Source organism: Mugil cephalus, chromosome 10, assembly GCF_022458985.1.
Source record: "Mugil cephalus isolate CIBA_MC_2020 chromosome 10, CIBA_Mcephalus_1.1, whole genome shotgun sequence".
NCBI lineage: Eukaryota > Metazoa > Chordata > Actinopteri > Mugiliformes > Mugilidae > Mugil > Mugil cephalus.
This window is the reverse complement of record NC_061779.1, coordinates 23,798,109-23,818,683: the sequence shown is the minus strand read 5'-3', so window position 1 is coordinate 23,818,683 and position 20,575 is coordinate 23,798,109. Positions and strand designations below refer to the sequence as shown.

Below are 20,575 nucleotides of genomic sequence, written 5' to 3'. Positions count from 1 at the left end.
GATGTTGTGAATTCGTAAATGACATTACAGCCGGGACTTAATTGGTTAGAGTCTAATGATAGCATTAGGTTTTGGATTGGATTTCAATTTGGGACTTCAAATAGGATTGGCAGAGGGCTTAACATCCTGTGGGGGATGGCACGACGTGGCTGGTATAAAATCCGCTACAGCATGCGCTCCATATCCTTCACCAAATGCTGTATAACTCTGACACAGACCAACAAGACTTTAATGCACTTATCAGAGACAGTCGAACAAATGAGAGGCGTCATCTCACTTTATTTAATAACCTAAACCCACACCACCCACACCAGGGCTATTGCATAAAAAACATTTTAAGTCGTACAAAAAAAAAAAAGAAAAGAAAAGAAATCACAAAAGTCACTCAACAAAATGAAGTGAAACTGGATTCCTCATTCCTCAAAGCTGTACCTACTTCTTGATGCGGGCAGCTCATTATTTCGTACAGGTTTTTAACACTGTCATGGGCTCTGTTGTTTAAAAGGACACATTTTTCTGAGCAACAGAACATATAGTACACACGATAGTAGAGACAAAATAATGCACCATGAATTTAAAGCAACCTGCCACTGGTAAATAAAAACATCTACAGCATGTGCAATTATAAGAAATAAATAACACTGGTTCCAGTACCCTGTGTAATACAGCAATCAGCCTCAATATTAAAACCACCTGCCTAGAGTTGTGCCTCCAAAAGAGTTCTGAAACACTGGAGGACGGTCATGGACCTACTGAGGGTGTCTTTCGGAGCCTGGCATCAGGACATTGGTAGAGGTAGCCTCTGGGTCCTGTGGGTTGAGGGGAGGGGCCTATGTAGATCAGTTTAGGATCTAGGCCGAGTCAACAACTTGGGCCATTTTTTTTTATATAATATTTAAGCTGTTTCTGTGGTATTGCGGGTTGCATTGTCCTACTGGGAAAGGCTGCTACCATTAGGGAGTGGCACTGCTATAGTGTATATACGTGTCTATGTCACATCCACATGTGGAGCTCTGCATTGTAACGAGATGATCAATCCCCTTCAGCTGTCAGTGGCTTTAATGTTGCGGCTGACTGGTGCATGTGTATTTTTTCAGGGCCAGGTCAATGCATAGCAAGACTCCGTTGTACCACTGCGGCACTGCTAACCTCCAGAAATCAGTCTACAATTAGGAATAGAACTGAGCAGAGTCATCATGCTGAAACAAATCACATCACATCATGGGAGCTGTGAAGACATGACTATCAGCAAGGAAAATACAGTTCTACTTAATATGCTTAAATGAGCGCAATGAATTGAATACTGCTGACCTGCCTTGTAGCTACAACCACAGGGCTGCTCATGATACGTGACTACCACTGATGACTATGCTACAAACCATTTGTGCGGCAACGGAAACGTTTTTGGCTTCTTACATGCTCACAATCAGAACAGAGAATTGCTTCAATAAGCAGACCTCTTGGAGGGAAGCCAATGAGGCGCTCAGTTTTATTGTAGTGTAGTAACAGAAGAACAGGCCCGAGGAAACAGGAGCCGGAGGGATTTGTGGACTTTTGCTTTCTTGTCGAGTTTTCACCCGCAGCGGTTTCGCAATAGGTTCATTATGATTGTGAGGAATCACAGCTGTAAAGAAGAAGGCAAAGGCTGCTGCAAAAAGCAGAACATGTTATTGATATTGACATGATATTTTAGTGCCATTAAGTTACAGCTTCACTGTGGAGCAAGTGAACAGATCGATTTTCTGCGAATGTGCAGTAAAAGAACAGGAGTTTCAGAAAACGAAGACCGCATGACGTAGAGAAAGAGCGAGCACTGATGCTGACTGCGATAAAATGGGTGTTACAGGAATGTCTCTTGGTTGGATTATCAAGAAAAGCAGGAAAACACTGCAAACCTCCATCTTTGCTGAGGCCGCAGCAGTCCGAAGGATGGGAGGCAGGCGTGGAAATGCGAGGGTAGTAAAGTGACAAAGGGAATGAGATAATCGCCTTTAGATGGCTTCACAATGAAATTTTGAGGTGAAGGCAGCTGGGAGCACATAAGCCGATGATGTAGTGGCAGGAAGTGTTGAGTGAGATCAATAAAGATTAGCAGACGTTGCTGCAATGGGAACATACCGTAAGCCTTGTGATGGTGTAGAGTGGAGGGTTATTTTGCTCTCTGTGCGATTTATTTTGAGGCGCAAACTGCGTAGATATAATCCTGCCTTGAGGAAATCTGGGGAGCACGTCATTTCCTTTAATTGTCCACGATACAATCATTCTGTTTTTAAAAACAATAACGCAGGAGTGAGTCAGAAAAAAAAAGAAAAGAAAAAAACTCCAGTGATAAACAATGACTATGACATGGGAAAAACAAAACAAATATAGCTACTGTAGATCTAGGATATGTGAAATCACATTCAGATGAAGCAGCACACACACTGGCATCTACAGTACGTCTGCCTTAAGCTTTAAATAGGTTATCCCAATTGGCTTTGTGCTTATTGTTACGAGAATTTCATGTGCAGATCACCTTTTCCCTTCTTTACATGATTAGTATTAAAATGACAGGACCCTGCTCAGTGACCTGCAAAGGTGAGTAAATCAAAGAAATAAAATGGCAATTGATTAAGAATACATAACATTCTGGGGGGGGGGGGGGGATGCAGTCTAATTTTGGAGCATTAAAGAGCTCTACAAAAGTAGTCCAGCTATAAATTACAACAGTGTCAATCTCCACTTAATATGCGCTCAATCTCCTCTAGTCTCTTCAAGGCAGCTTCTCTTTTTTTCTCTATATCTTTAATCTCTTCAGTGGACTTACCCTTAGTCCGCTTGTCAGACTGGCTACTGTCTAAAGATTCTGATTGGTCCACACCTTGGAGGCTTTCTGCAGAGGATTTCCGCACATTCTTCTCCTCCACAGCACCCTTTCCAACGGCCTCGGCACCCCTCCCTTCCTCCTCACCCTCTGCGACCTCTTCCGCCCCCTCCTTAACTCTCTGTGGCTTTTCCTCCTTGGCTGCTGAAGACAGTGGTTGCCCTGCTGCACTCATGGCGGCCATTTTACTTCGCACAATACTCAAGTGACGGCGAACGTACTCCTCGTTTGGCGCCATGGCCAGCGTTTCCTCCAGGCAGCGCTCGGCCCGCGGCAGGTCACGCTCCTCAAAGTAGACCACGCACAGGTTGTGCTTGCCTTGGACATTGGTGGGGTCCATACGCAAAATGCGCTCAAAACAATCTTTAGCACCAATGGTGTCCTTCTTGTGGTTCATGAGGATGTCACCCTTAAGGATGAGGCCCTTGATGTGTTCCGGGTGGTGGCGCAACAGCTCATCCAACACAGGCAGGGCATCTATCTCCCGTTTGGATTGAGAGTAAAGCAATGCCAGGTTAAACAGGGCACTGCGGAAGCCAGCCTGTAGTCCGATGGCTTTACGCATCCAACGCTCAGCTGCGGCATTCTCATTAGCATCCATAGCCAGCATGCCAAGGTTGAAGTAGCCATTGGCATCATCAGGCTCCTCTTCCACGTAGGTGAGGAAACGACGGTTGGCTTCAGGCCAGAACTTGGGCTCTCCTGTCACAGGAAGACACACAGGAAAAGTCATTTATTTGATTATAGATTATAATCAAATGCTGATGTTCAGCCACGTTTAAGTATACAAACTTTAAATGGAAACAATGGCTAAATATGTCACAAAAAACCTGTATTGTTGGTTGAGCAAGAAAAGTACATTCAGCTTAATCTAAATGTAACAGAAAGAGATACAAAAGGCAACTGGGCTTGTAGACTTTATTGAAGATGTTTGGTTGCTCTTCTGAGTAGTTTTGTCAGTTCTGAGAGACTGGTGTGAAGTTGAGGTTTAAATAGGAAACTCGCTTTCACATCGACAATAGCGGGTTAACAAGGGATTTTCAGACCCAGGTTGACCAGCCTTGGTGTGCTCTGACCCCCCACTGTGATAGCTGCTGTACAGTACTTACTGCACTGCGTGCCAGTTTTTTTCCTCTCTCTCATATGTCATTGCGACAAAATTATCATTATACATTTAAATGCACTGGTACACTGCAAGGTTAACAATGGACAGCATGGTGCGTACCATGCCACTCCTGCTCATCTTGTCGCTTATCATTAGGTAGTTTGTTTATGACCTTCCGAATGAACTGGCCAAACCCCTGGTCTTTTAAAAGGCTGCTGATATTCGAATAAATCACTGTGTCCTGCACCATGCCCGATATCTGATGCCAAATCTCCTCTTCTCCTTGGATGCAGAGCAGCTCGGGGATCACTGCCATGATCAATAAAAAATCGCTATATAAGCTGTATATAAACACAGTCGCACATGCATTCCCCGATAGGTGCGATTTCCTAACGTGACATAGGGCTAATTTACTTATGCGATCCTGTAACAACATATTTGATTTGTTTGATTGAAAAAATGGACAAAAATCTCTGCCCTTCAGAGATCACATTGAAGCTGAGTCAATAAAATCCCAGGTCGATTGCTGGTCGAAATACCACGTTGACACTGTGTGCAGTGTGAAAGGGGCTTTATATTAAGCTTGTTTGACTTCACAGCATTGGCGGCCGTGAAGTTAAACAAACTTAATATAATTTAAACATTAAACATTTAAGAGTGGGCTAGTTTTTCTGTAAGATATTAATTACATTAAAAGGTACTGTTGTCCTGAAAAGATCGCCCTTGTATGGTGAATTGTTACAAACGGAAGCCCGTTTAATCCAAAAAAGGCGCTCAAATGTTGCATTTGGTTCCGAAAATGTTCGGATTGCATTCACAGGAAAAAACAAAGGTGCCAGGGTTTGTTACGGACGCTGATGCAGACCAAACAAGAGAACCGAGTTATAGCTGCAGAGGTGGTCTCGGTTCACTTGTTTGGTCTGCATCAGCCTCCGTAACAAACTCTGGTACCTTTGTTTTTCAGACCAGGGTCTGATGATTTGTATTCGCACCTACGCAAAAGGTCCGCACCAGAGAAAAGGTCCGTTTCAAGTGCACTAAATGAGCCTGGTGTGAATACGACCTAAGACACTCTCCCTGTGAATAGTGTTCTAACAATTACATTGTCTGTGCTTGTTGTTATTTTCAAATGAGTGTCTGTTTGTGGATGGGTTGTCTGGTTTTCCCAGTGTACAAGTTTGTACATCCCTCACTGCACTGAGGAATGTACACTACATTACTTCTCCATTTCTGCCTGGGTGTTTTGTCTTTGGGGTGGATCAATGTTGGACTTCGTTAGGACACCATTCATAGGGAAGGTATTTTAGGCCCCCCTTAATGATGATAAGTATCAGCCCTTAACGGCTATTATTGAGACCACTTGCTGGTTCTTACAGAAACAGGTCCAGCAAGTTTCTGATGTGTATTTAAACCTCAACCTCCCACATGTGTCTAAGAACCGAAGAAGCTACTTAGATGAGTGGGGAAACATCTTCAAGAAACTCTACAAGTCCAGTTGCCTTTTTTATTAAACGCCTTTTGGATTTCCATTAACGGAATGATTGAGAACCTTCAAGAGAACCAAACATATCAGACAGTCCAAACAGCTGGGGCCTGGAAACTGTAACCTTCCTTTAATCATAATGATTAATAATGCTTCAGAGAAGAAACTCTTAAAGGCAATGCTGTGATCACAGGGAAAGAGAGAATTTAAAACATACTGTATTCATAAGTTCCACTCAGATACATTCTCTGGTATCAGGTTACTGCAACCCAGCGGTTCAGCCTGTTCTGCTGATAAATTCAAACTTTCTTAGAACTTCCTCAATAAAGCAAACCATCAATAAATACAATCAATGTAACAGCACAGAATGAAAACAGATGAACACAGAAGCAGAAAAGAATTTGTGGAATGCTTAGATTCCAGCCCTCCTTCACACCTGTTGCAAGTCAAAAGTGAGCATTTAACGACAAAGACGGCCTGTAAAGCATTTCATAGCTGCTCAGGGACCCTGTGTTGAACTCTGTCATGGAAGTAGAAGAAAAAAGGACTGCACAAATAGAGAGAGAGAAAAAAACGAATGCAGCGAACAAGTAGAAGCAGTTGTGTCATGTTAAAAGTGTGTTGTCTTGTGTTTCGGTTGCAAGCAACCAGACACAAAAACGTAGTTAATGAGAACGGGATATGTCCATTTAAAAAATATCAGCAGAGTGGAGGAAGCACATTGTGTAGGTTTGGCAAACAGGGAGGATGTTGCTTATTTAGAAGGCATTACTTTCAACCCTCCTGATTAATGGAGCAGCATTGAAAAAACTGTACACCACGCCGACAGGACAGTCATGCTGAGGTGAACGTGCTGCGAGAGGAAAAGGCATTCTCTGTTGCTACCTCAAACACTCACCTCACTTGAACTTAATATTAAATAGACATGTCTTCCTTGATGCACTTAAGGTTTCGCAACAGACCTGCACTTGGGTTAATCAGCAGCAGGAATGTTGTGACTTGAAGAGTGCCAAGGTTTACAAAAGCAAAGGACACAAGTGAAAGTGATAGCATATAAAGTGTTAGCATATAGTGTCGATACCTTAAATGATGTATGACTCAATGTTTTTTCAGTCACAGAGTCAGTGATCTGACAAACTTGGCAATGGATTCCGTGCCAGTGTTTTCATTTCAAAATAATCAACAAGAAACTGATTACACCCTAAATGGGTGTTATGCCTTCTTGTTTACACTAAATGAAAAGCCTTAACGAAGCGACAATTACTGCATACTTTTACTTCAGCTGGAGTAATTAGATTTAAACTATTCACTTCCTCATGGCAGACCTTACTCACCAGACTCCTGCATGAGAAGTGCCGAGTTGAAAAGCGCCAGCTTGTGGCGAGGGTTGAGCTCCAGAGCATGGTTGAAGTTCTTCAGGGCCTCGGATGGGTCTTTCATCTCTATGTTGACAATAGCCAGGTTGTACCACAGGTCAGCGTTGGTGCGATCAAGCTCCAAGGCTCGGAGGTAGGCGTCCCGCGCTTCTGTCAGCTTGTTCATTTTAAGCAGCAGCTCTCCTCTGGAAAGCATTTTCAGAGGAAATCAAGTCAGTGCATGATTTACTGTGAAGCCTTTAAAATATTCCATAAGAAACCAGAATAAAACAAAGTAAACCTACAACCCTTAACTACAGAAAAGAGAGGACAAACACAGCACAAGAGGAAACTCTTCACAACACAAATAATCAGAATCAGAAAAAACTTTAGTTATCCCAGAGGGGCACATAAAAAGTACATGAAAAATAAAGAGCAAGAGAATAAAATCACAAAGTGGGTCGGCAAAAGCAGCATATTGTGTGCAATGGCAGGCCTGCTGCCAGGAACAGAAGAATGAAATGAATTGTGGTAAATAATGTAAAAAGTGACATAAAGTGACATTGTAATTGTAATTAAAAGTGACATGATAGATTTAGCAGTATAAACATGATGCTATTTCAAACGTGAAATCAAAGAGGGTACTCAGTTTGTCTAAGAAAATCTTGCCTGCTGATGTAGGCCTGTTTGAAATCTGGCCTCATGCTGATTGCTTGTCGGTAGAGCTGGTCAGCCTCTTCCAGTCGCGAGTCATTGGCCCGAATCAGATTTGCCAAGTTTATGTAAACATTCAGGTGGTTAGGCGCAACACGTGTCGCGTACTTCTTACCAGGAATAACCTGTTGAAAAGCCAACATTTAAGTCTCACAGGTTTTGTGGCATCTGAACAAGGAAATGAATTATAATGAGTGAGAGAGACTTGATTATATTGAAAATTCTGGTTTTGGTTGACGACTCAATGCCAGAAATCTGGGTTATAACTTTCACCATTTTAAGTGTTCTCATTCTACATGCAGTCTTGATGGGGAGGCTGGTTTCAGCTTATAGGTTGATAAATGGATATCTGTGTGTGAATAGTAACCTCATGAATTTTAAAAGTATTATTTGTCCACATTCCCACAGGTGCATGCCAAAACCAATTCAAAGGTGGAGTCAGCACTTGCTATTAATTTTGCATGTGCCATAAAATATTCCAGTTGACCTGCTTCAACTTGGAGGCAAAGAACAAGATTATTGTGTGTGAACACACATGGAAAGCAACCCAAATCATTTGAAGGAATGCAAAGCAACAAAGAGGTGTGGCTCAGCCTGAGTGATGAATCTATTGTGTTAGGTGTAACTTGATCCAAATACCAATAGATTGTGTATTTGAAATGCTCAGATACCTGTGGCATGAGGGATTTGGCAACCAAGTAAGCGTCTTCTGCCTCTTTGGACTTATTCAGGTTTTTGTAGGTCCGACCGACATTCATGTGAGCACCGATGTCATCTGCAGCCGCAGGAAATAATGTCAAAAGAAAAACACAAAAATATTTATTACACTGCATTTTTCCCATTAACGCCATTTTATGCCAACTAACATTTAGAATGAAGAATGCTAATTGATGATTATTGGGGAAGTAAAATATATCGATAGCGCATAAGGAAAGTCAGGCAGTGAAAGAGGTGAGCTGGGACGATGGTGCTGATGCTAGAGGGAAATTCTACCTGGGTTGATGTGTTTTCATTGATAATCTTGGGGAAGGTTTTAATGTCTCAGCTGATAACAGACTTCCTGGAAAGAAAGGCATGAAACACAACCCTCTAAAAAATGCACATTTATGTAAAGTAATCAGACAGATGTTTAGGGTAGGTTTGTTTCCAGTTATAAGATCTTGGGGGACCATGAATGGATTCAAGAAACAAGAAGCTGTCTATGATCCATGCATAAAGAAAGGTTTAAGGAATGAAAATTTACAATCCATATCAAGTGAACACAAAGCTCCTTGGATTTGTAACCGAACTTAAACTTTGGACAGACCTATACGAGCATTTAATGTTCCAACAGACACCTGTCTCACCTCCCTGAACAATCAACTCATTCGCCCTTTGCATGAGACGGCCCCTTACATGCTGAATTGCAGCTCATTTGCACTATTTTGTCTATATTTAATTTGGCCTTGAGTTTTATTTTTTGGTTTTATTTCAACTTAGTTGTTTTTGTTGGTACACTTTACAATATCCTGTCACACAACTGCCTTTGTTGCCATGTGTTTGGTCACTTTAAGTAACAAACCGTGGAAACAGTGACACAGTTGACCATACACATGCAGTCTGGTGGCGACCGTATTTCTCTTACCACATGATGCAGTTTTACAGTGTTTGTGACTTCCATGTAACCTTCTGTGATGGAAGGGCTATTGTAGTGTGCTGCGTTTCTGTTTCTGTTGGTCTAGTGCCTATGGTAGCCTGACCTTTACATTGCCTGAAAGAACCTGTAGTTCAGTCTGATGGCTTGATTTAAACTTCTCACCTGGTTGGACGCGTGTGGCTTGGAGAAAATACTGCAGGGCCTTTGCATAATTGTTCTGGTTCTCTAGCGCGTGGCCCACATTATTCCACAGCTTGGCATTGTTCTTGTTAACCTGAAGTGGCAGACAATTTCATGAACATTAGCAACAGGCTTGGAGTGTTTTGTTAAAGACTGATTAAGTTATCCGTTCAACGTTTTTAATCAAGACTTTTATTCAAGAGTGATTCAGAAGCCAAGACAATCTGGCAATGCACACAGCCAGTCTTTCCGTCTTACCTTCAGGGCAGATGTAAATAGAGTATACTCTGATTCCCAGTCCCAGTTTCTGTTGAAAGTTTTCACTGCATGTGTAGTTAACAGCACTCCAATAATGAGCCAGGAAATCTTCTTCAAATGCCTACAAACAAACAACTCATGTTATAGATGATGTTCAGTTGGTGATACAATAAATCAAAGACTCAAATAGTGCATGTGATCACCCGCCTCTTCCGACTATATACAGTTTTTTTTTTTTTAAGTTTTTAGGAAAAAAAACAAACAAACAAAACAAAACAAACAAAAACTCAAAACTGGAATAAACCATCTCATTGTAGTAATAATTTCCTCTGGTAAAAAAAAAAAAGCTATTGTGGTGTTAAGAATAGTGTTTTCTGTTGTTCATGTTTCCTCAGGGCACAAGGGACTGAGTCACTTGTTTTGACTGTTTAGCATAATGAAGCGGATGAAGCACTCACCCTTTATGTGAGACAATCTTGAATCCATGAGCAACAAGAACACAGAAGCCCATACTTGGAACATAAAGTACCCTCTCTGCTACAACAAATCCCACAGGGAAGAAGAGGTTGGACGCTGGAACAAAAGGCAAGACGATCAAAGACAGGGCCTAAAGAAGAAAGACAGAAAATACATGCATTTATGTTACTTAAGTCTGCGTGAGCCGTCTTATTTTAATGCACTTGTAACCTTAAAGCTTAGTTCAGGTGTGAAAATGTATGTAAGCTCCCTACAGGATTAGTCACATCAAGCATCTACATGACATCTGAGTGATTGGCTTAAACAACAGAAGACTGAGAAAGTTGTGTAATGCTCTAATGACAACTTGATGGAATGTCTCACTTCTAATTTGGCTAGCTGGCAACAGTTAAAAAGGACAACTGGGTATAATAAGAGCAGCTACGAACAGAGAGGAAAGAGACAGAGACAGTTTGGAGGAGGGAGGGCTGGGGTGGGGTGGGTTTGTCTCCACTCAACAATTTAATAATAATGTTTTTCTGAAAGGGAGAATCAGAATTTTCGTCATCTACGTTATTTCATTGAGAGAATCACTGGAAATCTTCGCACGCAGGGAAAGGGAAAGGCCAAAAATCAATAGTGAATGGCTGTGATCTTCAGACCCTCGGGCCTGAAATGATTCACTGGTGGAAACCCCAGAATGAGCTCAGGAACACCCGTCAATGAACACAGCACTGAATTCAACATTTAACGTGTTGCCTCTACAAGATTTTCAGTTAACTTCAGGATTTTAAGGATCTGCAACACCTAACCCCTAACCCTTGCCAGTGAAGACTTGGACTCCAAGTCTAGTGGTATCACTTTACAACCACGGGGTACTGTAAACAACACACGGAGGATACGACAGTAAAAATGACTGACACCTAAAAAGCAGGAAAGGCAATAAAAAGGTGTCAAAGCACTTTGCACTTTGCAAAGCATTTTGACAATTTGACAGTTTGAAAATACCATTGTGAAACGTCATTAAGAAGGGCAGTTAAAGAGACATGAGATGTGGTTGACCAAGGAGCATTCAGAAGAAATTGCATGTTTTCTTGTACCGCTTCATCAGGGGCATTCCTGTTTGATTGCCGGGTCGTTGACCCGGGTTGTTTGACCATCACTCGATATGAAAGGGGCTTAGGAAAGACGACAAACAAAAGCCTTGTAGGACGGCAAAGGTTCTGAAGGAAGGTGTTGCACTGCACCACTTTGACAGTACTTTGAATTTTGGCTATATACATTACAGGCAGAAATGCTTAATTATGTGATATGATGTCGGAAAAAATGCTTCCGTGTCACCTGAGATTGTAGCAAGTCTGAAGGCTTTATAGGCATTTTGTACACAATCTTATGGTAATTAACAATGGAAAAACTGTGGATGGACTTCCTAATAGACAGTTGCTTATCTCTTTACTATTTTTTCCATTCAAGTGAATTTTAAAACTTTGTATCTTTTTAAAACTCTTGCCGTCAAGATTAGTGTTGGCAGTTGGCATGAAGATAGTCCCTTTTGGATTGTGGGGTTTGACTTTGTGTGCAGTATTATGCAAATCAAGTAGTTATTTTAAATTTTATTGCTATCTTTGAAATCTTTCCTCATTTTAATCTGCTCCTTAAACCAACCAGGCATAACTTCCTAATACTGCATAGGTCTCCCTTGTGCCAGTTGTGACACCTCAGGGAATAGACATGGGCCTTCTGAGGGTGTCTGGAAACAGATGTTGCCGTTATCCCTGCTGGGGATAGCTGCTGCCATCAAGAAGTGTCACTGCTGTTGGGTGGGTGTGCCTCGTCTGGTCTAGGTTGGTGGTACATGCCTAAGTTACATCCGCATGAGTGAATGCCAGGTCCAAAAGTTTCCCAGCAGAACACTGAATTGTCAGAAGTGGTCAGTGTTATTCACTTGTCCTGTCAGTGGTCATAATGTTGTGGGTGATTGGTGTATCTGTACAGTTGAATGACCATCAAATGGAATTAAATTAAATATGGTTGGCATATGTAATAACTACATGCCAGTTTGTGTTTTAAATAATTATAATTAAACTACTGCCACTACTTCCACTACTGACACAACACAATTACATGATTAATCAAATGAAACAGAGTCACTTGTATTGTACAGCTCCTGCTAACAACCAGCAGCCACCATAATTGGGTTAAGGCTCTCCAGATTAGCTCCCCTCAGTGGAAAGTGTTTAAAACTATTTAAAGGGTCTCATGTTCCATGTGAGGCAGCTGGCAGCTTTACAGTGATGCTAAATAGGTTGATGTGGTATGATATTGTTATGCAACATAGTCCAAAATGCTCTAAGCAAACCAGAATAAACACTGCAAATGTCATAATTCAGTTTATTTTGTGTTGATTTGCGATCCCCTTTCTAGAACTGAAACTTAAAACAATTTTGTGTGGAAGTTTACTGACCTTCAAGTACAAGAGACATGGGTCTATTGCACAACAGTTGCTAATTTGTTTCTGTTTCCCACAATGAACAATCACTACCCATTCATCCCTTCAGCAATCCAGCAATAGCTGATGTTTTATTGCTGTTTTGTACAGAGCAGTATGGCCTAGTTTTGTTGATTTGGTCTGCTAAAAATATCTCGTTTGATTACGTGAGCCATTATGTTCTTCATTCTTGATTTTCTTCAGTTACAGATGCTACAATGCATATTAGTGTATATCACTCCAATTCTTCCATTTATGAGAGGCAACCAGAATAAAATTGGTCTCAGGCAGATATTGACTGACGTAATAAGGGCTAATATGTTGATCCAATACCCAACGTAGTAAAATAAAGTCAAAGACCATTATCTGTTAGGTCTATTAATCGGTGGATGCGGCTGTTGGACACGAGGAACCAATTTAGTCCATGGTTTTATAACGCCAGTCTTGTTCCCTCCTATGTCGTGTAAAAAAAATAAATAAATGCAAAAGGGGTTCATTCATTTCTAAACAGTTTGCATCTAATGGAGCTATTCAAAGCTATTTGAATAGTGTGCAGTAATTACACAGACAAATGGAGAAGAAGAAAGGATGTATAGTGTTAAAATATCAGGAGACAGTGGAAACTGGAAAGAACTGGAAGCCCTGGAACTGCAAAGCCTCCATTTGTTTCACAAGGAGGGAAAAGATGAAAGACTGGTTTTGCAACTGAAAGACACCGTAGAATTATTTATTTTGCAACTTAAACATCTCAAAACAAAGGTAGTCTTGTGTAACAGAGCCTTCTATTAATCACAGATATAGAATCTGATGAAAACAGCATTGAAGACCCGGTCAACAAGTACTTCCAAAAGCCTTGAGTTAAACTACCTTTTAACTATAGGTTCGATTTGGACGCTGTATTAAACAAGCTTGCCTTTTTACTGTGTCTTACTGGAGGATTGCACAAGAGGGTACATCAGGGAACTCAGATAAAAAACTTTATGTTATTCAGATATTTTGTGAAAAATTGGTCTCAGTGGGCCAGTGATTGGCAAAATGTCTTAGCCATCTGCTGAGTGATGAAGAAAACATGCCTTTCCCATTGTCTTCCCTCTGTTTTTGGCCATGGAAGGATTGTTTCTCCATTATTTTTGCAGGTTTCCACATCATATTTTAAAATGATATTGACAAATCGCCAGCTGTGCATTCACGGCGCCAATACATAGCACAGATACAGGCAACCATGAACATGGTCTTTATGCGTGTCTTACAATCTTGAGCATGTACTCTATTCTCAACATGCACACAACCAATGTTCCAGCTCACTAGTACTCATACATACAAATACGCATATATCCAGCCTGTGACATATTGAGCATTTCATGGTGGTCAAAAAAAAAAAGTATATATTTATGTATAATACTGATGAGGCCAAGAGATGCGGATCTGAGTCAGTAATTGTCTGGGCTGTTTTGCTACTCTGGAGTTGGACAGACGCACTGAAATAATTTCACCTTGGCCATAGACCAGAAGAACTCCATTCTTCAGAGGCATGCTCTACCCTCTGATTTGCTGGTTGATTTCTACTACAACAGAATAACGAGCAGAAGCACACCTCCAAGTTTTGAAGAAGTAATTTAAGACCAAAGAAGACCCAGGAATGCTGAAGGTCGTGGACTTTCATCCACAGTAACCTCACCTTGACACCTTAAAGAATTTATGGAGCAGTTCGAAACTGAGAAAGGAAAACACCCCATGTCATGGTGGGATAACATGGGTAATCACGTTAGACATGGGTAGTCATGTGTTCAAATGTGTCCAATCAGCTAATTTAACAAAATAGCTTGTATTAAACGTAAAACAAAAAAAACGAAACACACATTATATAAAAGTGCTTTTGAATAATGTAGCCAAAGTGCCTCTCACCATGATGACAATCTTGGCAGAGCTGTGTCTGTAGCGCAGGCTGTGGTAAGCAAGCAGGCCCAGAAAACTGTAGAACACTAGCGTAGCCAAGTTACGAAGGTCTAAAAGTGACTCCACCAAGGGGATGGTGCCCATTGTCCAGTCGCAGCAGAGCTCTGAGGGATTCAGTAGAAGCCATGCGTTCACAGGGAGAAGGTAGTTGAAGGTCAGTTGTCGAGTGGGAGTGGGGCTGACTGCTGCTGGGTTATCAAATCTACATGAGGACAAAAACAAAACAAAAAAAACATTCAGCCAATAAAGCATGAGGTGGTAGGTCAGGAGAAGGTAAATGTGTGTAATTATGTTATATCGGCAGAACTATTGTGAGGTCAAAAACTACAAGACAAGACAAAAAAACATGGTACTTGTTATGAATGCAACATCATAAAAAATCACTAGTGATAATATCAAATGAATCCAGCTGCTTTAACCTTTTACATGTGTAGAAATTCTGTTTTGCTGGATTCAGGACACTGTTAGCAAAGGAAAAGAAGGTACTGGATAGTACTGGATAGCTTGGCACTGTTTCTGAAGATAGCCTCAATGTGATTAGTTCCTATATTATCCTGATGATCACTTTAGAAAACCTTTTTTCCTAACTGTACTGTTAAGTACAAAGATACCCTTCAATGTGATATATCTGAAATAACTTTAAATCAGAATGTGTCATGAACCTTAACACACTAAAAATAAGCATACATAATTACATAATTTAAAACATTATTATGCTGATACAACACAAACCAATCCCCTGTCAGATCTGAGAACAGCAAGGTGTTTGATGAAGTGTTTTGCAGTCAGCGAAGAACAACTGCAGCCCCTGGCTCCAGAAACTACACCCGCTCTGATGTGGTGAGGTTATCGTTGCATGTGACTGCATTTTGTCAGTGGAAGTTGGACAGAAATCTATTGGGGTTGATTGCTGGTTATTTCTCTGCAGAGAAATAACCAGGCTCATTTAAAATAAGCATATTGACAGATGCAAAAGGTTGTGGTTTAGTTGCATAAGATGTATCCTCATCTCTGACATTTTCTGATGAAGTGGAGGGTTTCATAGCCTGGACATATTGTGTTTAGAAATTGGTTTGCAAGAACAGAGTGCTTGTCTACATCTTTGCTGAAATAGAGATAACCAGGAAGCTTAAGAAGAAAATAATTTATACGTAACATCCTGTCCTCTCTAGTCTCCGGTGTTAAATCTTGTATTGTGGCTCTTGCATGCCTGCATAAAGCAATAAGGACCATGACTAAAGATTAACAACTACACAAACCTACATTGTATTCCGTGCATAAAAAAAGCTATATCTGGTCAGTCACGGGCCCAGATTTAACAAGGTAGGACTGGTAGTAAGACAGAGCATGTGACACTTTCTCACAAAATACTTGATATTAACATACATTTTAAACATGTAATGTAGTGATCTTTTTCATTCCTCTTAATAAAAAGATGACCGAGGTATGGTGAGCATTTAAGCCTTAGGCTTTACATCAAATCCACTGATTTGTTTAGCAAAGCTTGAACTGCAGTGTTGCACCCACAGATCACATCAACAAAATCCTAGTGGATGCTTAGTAGGAGCCTAGTAGTGCTTAGCATTAATAAAAATCTACAGTACACTGGTTTCTCTGTACCTAACCTTACTTTGTCAACACCTAATAAGTCAGCAGAAGAATAGCATCATGTGAAAAACGAAGTAAATTCCATGGAAACTGCTGCCAACTCTGGAAACGCAATTTGATCCTCTATTAAGCTGTACCTACAGATAAAGGTGGTGTATTTCATCACAAGGAAGTTAAGAGATTGCATAAAACAATTTACAGCACACCCTTGGCCTCACAAGGTAGTATTGCTCTCTTTATCAGAAAGAAAAACTCTTGTTGACCTCTTCCATAGCTCTAACCAGTCTCTGGCTTTGTGTCATTATTTATCTCTCTTTATCCAAAATTCATTCAGTTGCAAGATGTTTTAAATCTCCCCCACAATATTTACTTGGGATCTTGGCTTTTTAATGGATAACATTCATGACCCTGAATTTATTCTTTTTGAGCAATTGCATTGCTTATGTCTTCATTTATTATCCTGGATCCTTATCCTGATGAAATTGTACAGTGGTCCAGTATCAAGTTTTAGACAGATGGCAACTTTAAGCACTCCTTGATACGTTACAGAATTAGTAGCCGAATCAACAGCTTCAAGCTGTTGAGTCCCCGAGCCAATGCTAAAACCATACAAATTTTCACCACCATGCTTCAAAGTCTGTATGAAGCTCCTCGAAAGCTGTCTTTGCAAGTGCCAATTACATTTTTGCTGTTACTGTAGCCAAACAACTATCTATGATTAGTTTCTCCAGAGCACATTATTGCAAAAGGCCTAATCTCCGCTCATATTTTCCTTGGCACACTGTAGCTTCACTCTTAAAAGTAAAAAACATATTACTACTCCCAGCACAGATTAAGGCAACAGAGTTTGAACATTAAACCTATCAACATCAATGTGCCTCCAAATTAGGCTTTAATCAATAGCGTGCGGTGACTGTCATTCGTCAAAGTACCCTGTGGGTGTGAGCTCATGGAATGTGGACAGTATCATGGCGCTGATAAAATCTGTTTTAATTGGCATTGTTACAAAGAAGATCATGCACTTGCACGTTCAAATGTGTTGGGAAAAAAAAAGGTTCACTTAATCTGATGCAGGATACCCAATACTTTCTGTCTCCTCATATGCCCCTATAGCTCCGCATACCGACCATAAAGCCAGCGACATTGGCAGAGAGAGATACAATCTCACTGTAGTGCCTTAAACTCTATGGTACCCTGGTAGGGTTAAATCAGTCCAGTTTTGCCCCAATTCTAACTCTAATGGAAAGGTCAGGAGGCGACCTAAAACAAACGTCTGTTATCATCTCCTTCAGACAGATTACATTAAACTAAGCAAGCTCACATGCTTATTTATTGTGAATTAACGCAGTCTTCACAGTTTCCTTCCTTTCCTTTCACAGATATCGCCGTATTTTTAACTCACGTCTAAAGCGCGTTTTTTGTTCAAGTTAAGTACATCCAATCTCTATTTGCGATCTTAACGCTGCTGTCAAAACAGGTAGTCCAAGCCTGCTTTACAAAACCACTTCAGTGGAAACTGGAAACTAGTCACTGTTGGGGAGATGATAATCTAAATATGTGGTATTGTTATGACTTTAACATAGAACTCCCCTTAGACAGTCTGGAGACAGATTTAGGATTATACCTAGAGGATTAGACTATCTAGGCTAATTTTCTGGAATTTTATCTTCATGCTAAATGCCATTAGGTTGAATCCTGTGCAGACAATTTCAAAATAGTTTAGATTTAATAAGTACTTAACCCAGTAGAACTATTAACATTTTTGGCCCTTGGCATTGCATTTTCGTTGGTCACATGGAGTTCATTGAAATCTAAATCCGAATTGAATTAAAAAATAAAAATGCATTTCTCATACTGAAATATTGCCTTTAACTACAGCCCAAGGAGCAAACTGGCAGACAACTGTAACTTTATGCACATTCAATTTGAAGCAAAGAATGGATGCTACATTACAGTGTCATGTCTCAACTTTGATTTGAGTGGGTATACATCAATATATATATATATAATAAGAAGTGTGTGACAAGCACAGCTCTTTTACCACATGGTGCCCAAACACTAGAGATCACATAGTACCTTGAAATAGTAATAAATAGAGTTTCTTCAAGTTTTCACCACACTTTATGTTTTGTTAAAAATTCACCATCATGCAGTCAGATATCTTTGATGTGTAAGCATAAAAGGTAGACATTTTATATTTTGGTGACGCTCTCTCTGACCTTCTCATAGTACTGCTTGTTTTTGAGTTTTTCAGCCTCGTTCTCTTTGGGTTTCTTTTTCTCTACTGTCCTCATTCCATTGATAGTGGATGAATTTTATTTCATCAGTCCACATGGCTTCTGTTATCTACAGAGTTCTCTTTGTGCACTGCAGCCTGGTTGTTTTAGTGGCTTACCCTGAGTGCGCATCTTGCAGTGAATCCTGTGAGACTTGTGTGATAAAATATCTTTGGCATTTGACAGGAAACATGTATGCCTACAGCCAGAAAATCATTTATCTTGGCATGTTTCACACATGCACTACAGTCCTTGCATTTTCTAGACATCAGGGAGATTTGTGTTTGAGAACACAAACATCCAAATCAGTCTGACACGACATTAAACTGTCTTTATCCTCCAAGATACCAAGTACAGAGTCTGTTAGAGTAAGTATCTATGTGGAGAATTCCCTGTAGTGAGTGTGTGCTGATGATTTTCACACTGTTGCTTCATATTTCATTTTTTTTTCTTTTTTGCTTCCCACGGTTTTGTGGACATACTAGATATGTCCAAATTCAAGTACTTTTGATGTCAATGATGTCATCATGAGGATGAGTGCTCCTTCCTGTAAACTATCGCGGTTCCACTTGTTGGTTGCCGGCTACATGTGTTAAAGGGCAACTCCAGACAGTGTTAGGACAGAGTTCTTGGGCCTCGGGATCTTGGGGACATTGGGCCGCATTGACAAATGTGCATGAAGAAATGTTCTTACTTTGAACACAGAATGAATGTGCGGCAAGCCACTAGTTTATTGAGCTCATGCCAACATTTTTTACATTAGTGGATAAGTGTAAGAATTTAAATTGACAGGCATGTGCCTGGTAACCACAGACTGAAATATTTGAGCACCTCTCTGCATGAACTCTGTTGAGGAAACATTTTGTACCCATATGTCCAATTACTTTTACAACTCTGGACACCAAAGTAAAATGGCCATATTTGTCATATAGTTCATTCCTCTGTGGCATAAACCTACTCAGACCTACTGACACTAAAGTGTACTATCCATTACTTCAAGTCGACTGTGCTGAAAAATAGTACCTGAAGAACTAAAATTGTGTAACCGTTCAAGTATAGTCAAGAACTGTATATGTCCACAAAAAGCTCACCCCTATCTCTTTATCCACCTCAGGTTTTATTTTTTGCTCCATTTTGATGCTGCAGAAGACAGATGGTGAACAAAACGTAATTGGAAAGCTGTTGGACCGTAGTGTTACATGCCTTCAGTGCACTCCTTATGTGTGTATGTTTGTGGTCTCGTCTCTTGTGTTTTTCCAGGTGCTGCCGTGATTGAGTGTACCAGGTTGTACTACTTGGCTCATCACGGGAACAAGCACAGAGGCTTAGAGATGAGACATGGTCAGCACGCATTTTCCATTAAGCCCTGGCCCATTAAGCTTTTTTTGCAAAAAAGTTGCAGTACAGCGACACAAAAAAATTGCTTTCTTTGTCTTCATTGCAACAACAACAACAACAAAAAACACTTCACAGAAATATGAAATAGTGAATGGATTGGGTGCTTTAGAGGGGAGGAATATCTGAAGATATTAATCTTTGATTTTGATCCAGAGCCTTTGCAGAAATATTGCGTCAAACATATCACCATCATTTAGGTGTGGTGTTGATCTTTTGTCCAAACTGACATGAATGATTTGTGGATAATTTGCCAAAATAGGTTATGGATCCAATCTTTTGCATTTCTTGGTAGTTGTCCAGGGATGGGAAGTTCATGTTAAATAGTAGGGGATAGGGACAGGTCCAGTTTAGCTTTGATGCAGACTACTTATCAGCCAATTTAGTGACTGCTATCATTCTCCTGAGAGGTGATAAAATTCTGAGACAGGCCATATTCCTGTAGTTGTATAGCAACAAGTGAGTCTGGTCATAAGAGAATCTTGAAGATACGTTTGTAGATTCTCCTGGGTCGGTGGGGTGGGGTGGGGTGGGGGGGCAGTTATCTGGAAGGCCCCCTTGTGCTGGGGTCATTCAGCTACTTCAGTAGCCGGAGGGAGGCAGCAACAAGCTTCATGGCTTATTTGCTGCCACAGTTTGCTGCATTTCCTGGGGAGTCACCTTTTGTTCTAGGTTCCGTGCCAGTTACAAATGCGTCTTCAGTTGGAGAAACAGGAGAGGGGGAGGGTTTCAGCTCAAGAGACAGTTGGAAAGAATGGAGGCAGTGGCAGCTTTTAAGATGTGCCAACTGGAACTAGAGAGT

At 40.7% G+C, this 20,575-nt stretch overlaps 1 protein-coding gene across 3 annotated transcripts in view; it reads right to left on the bottom strand.

Annotated features, from left to right (window-relative positions):
- Window positions 1-259: 259 nt before the first annotated feature.
- tmtc3 (transmembrane O-mannosyltransferase targeting cadherins 3) overlaps window positions 260-20,575 on the bottom strand; it is a 32,138-nt gene continuing 11,822 nt past the window's right edge. Inside the window, exons 7-15 of one of the 3 annotated variants that reach the window (XR_007113608.1) lie at window positions 14,444-14,696; window positions 10,053-10,201; window positions 9,595-9,715; window positions 9,319-9,430; window positions 8,192-8,295; window positions 7,476-7,645; window positions 6,786-7,012; window positions 2,119-3,565; window positions 260-1,648 (exon numbers count right to left, since the gene is read on the bottom strand). Coding sequence is in view for 2 of the 3 variants with exons in the window: in XM_047597404.1 (XP_047453360.1) it covers window positions 2,712-3,565; window positions 6,786-7,012; window positions 7,476-7,645; window positions 8,192-8,295; window positions 9,319-9,430; window positions 9,595-9,715; window positions 10,053-10,201; window positions 14,444-14,696 (1,990 nt within the window). In the remaining variant the exon portion in view is untranslated. Of the gene's footprint in view, window positions 3,566-6,785; window positions 7,013-7,475; window positions 7,646-8,191; window positions 8,296-9,318; window positions 9,431-9,594; window positions 9,716-10,052; window positions 10,202-14,443; window positions 14,697-20,575 lie in introns of all 3 variants that reach the window. The other 2 variants (XM_047597405.1, XM_047597404.1) reach the window with 2 other exon arrangements.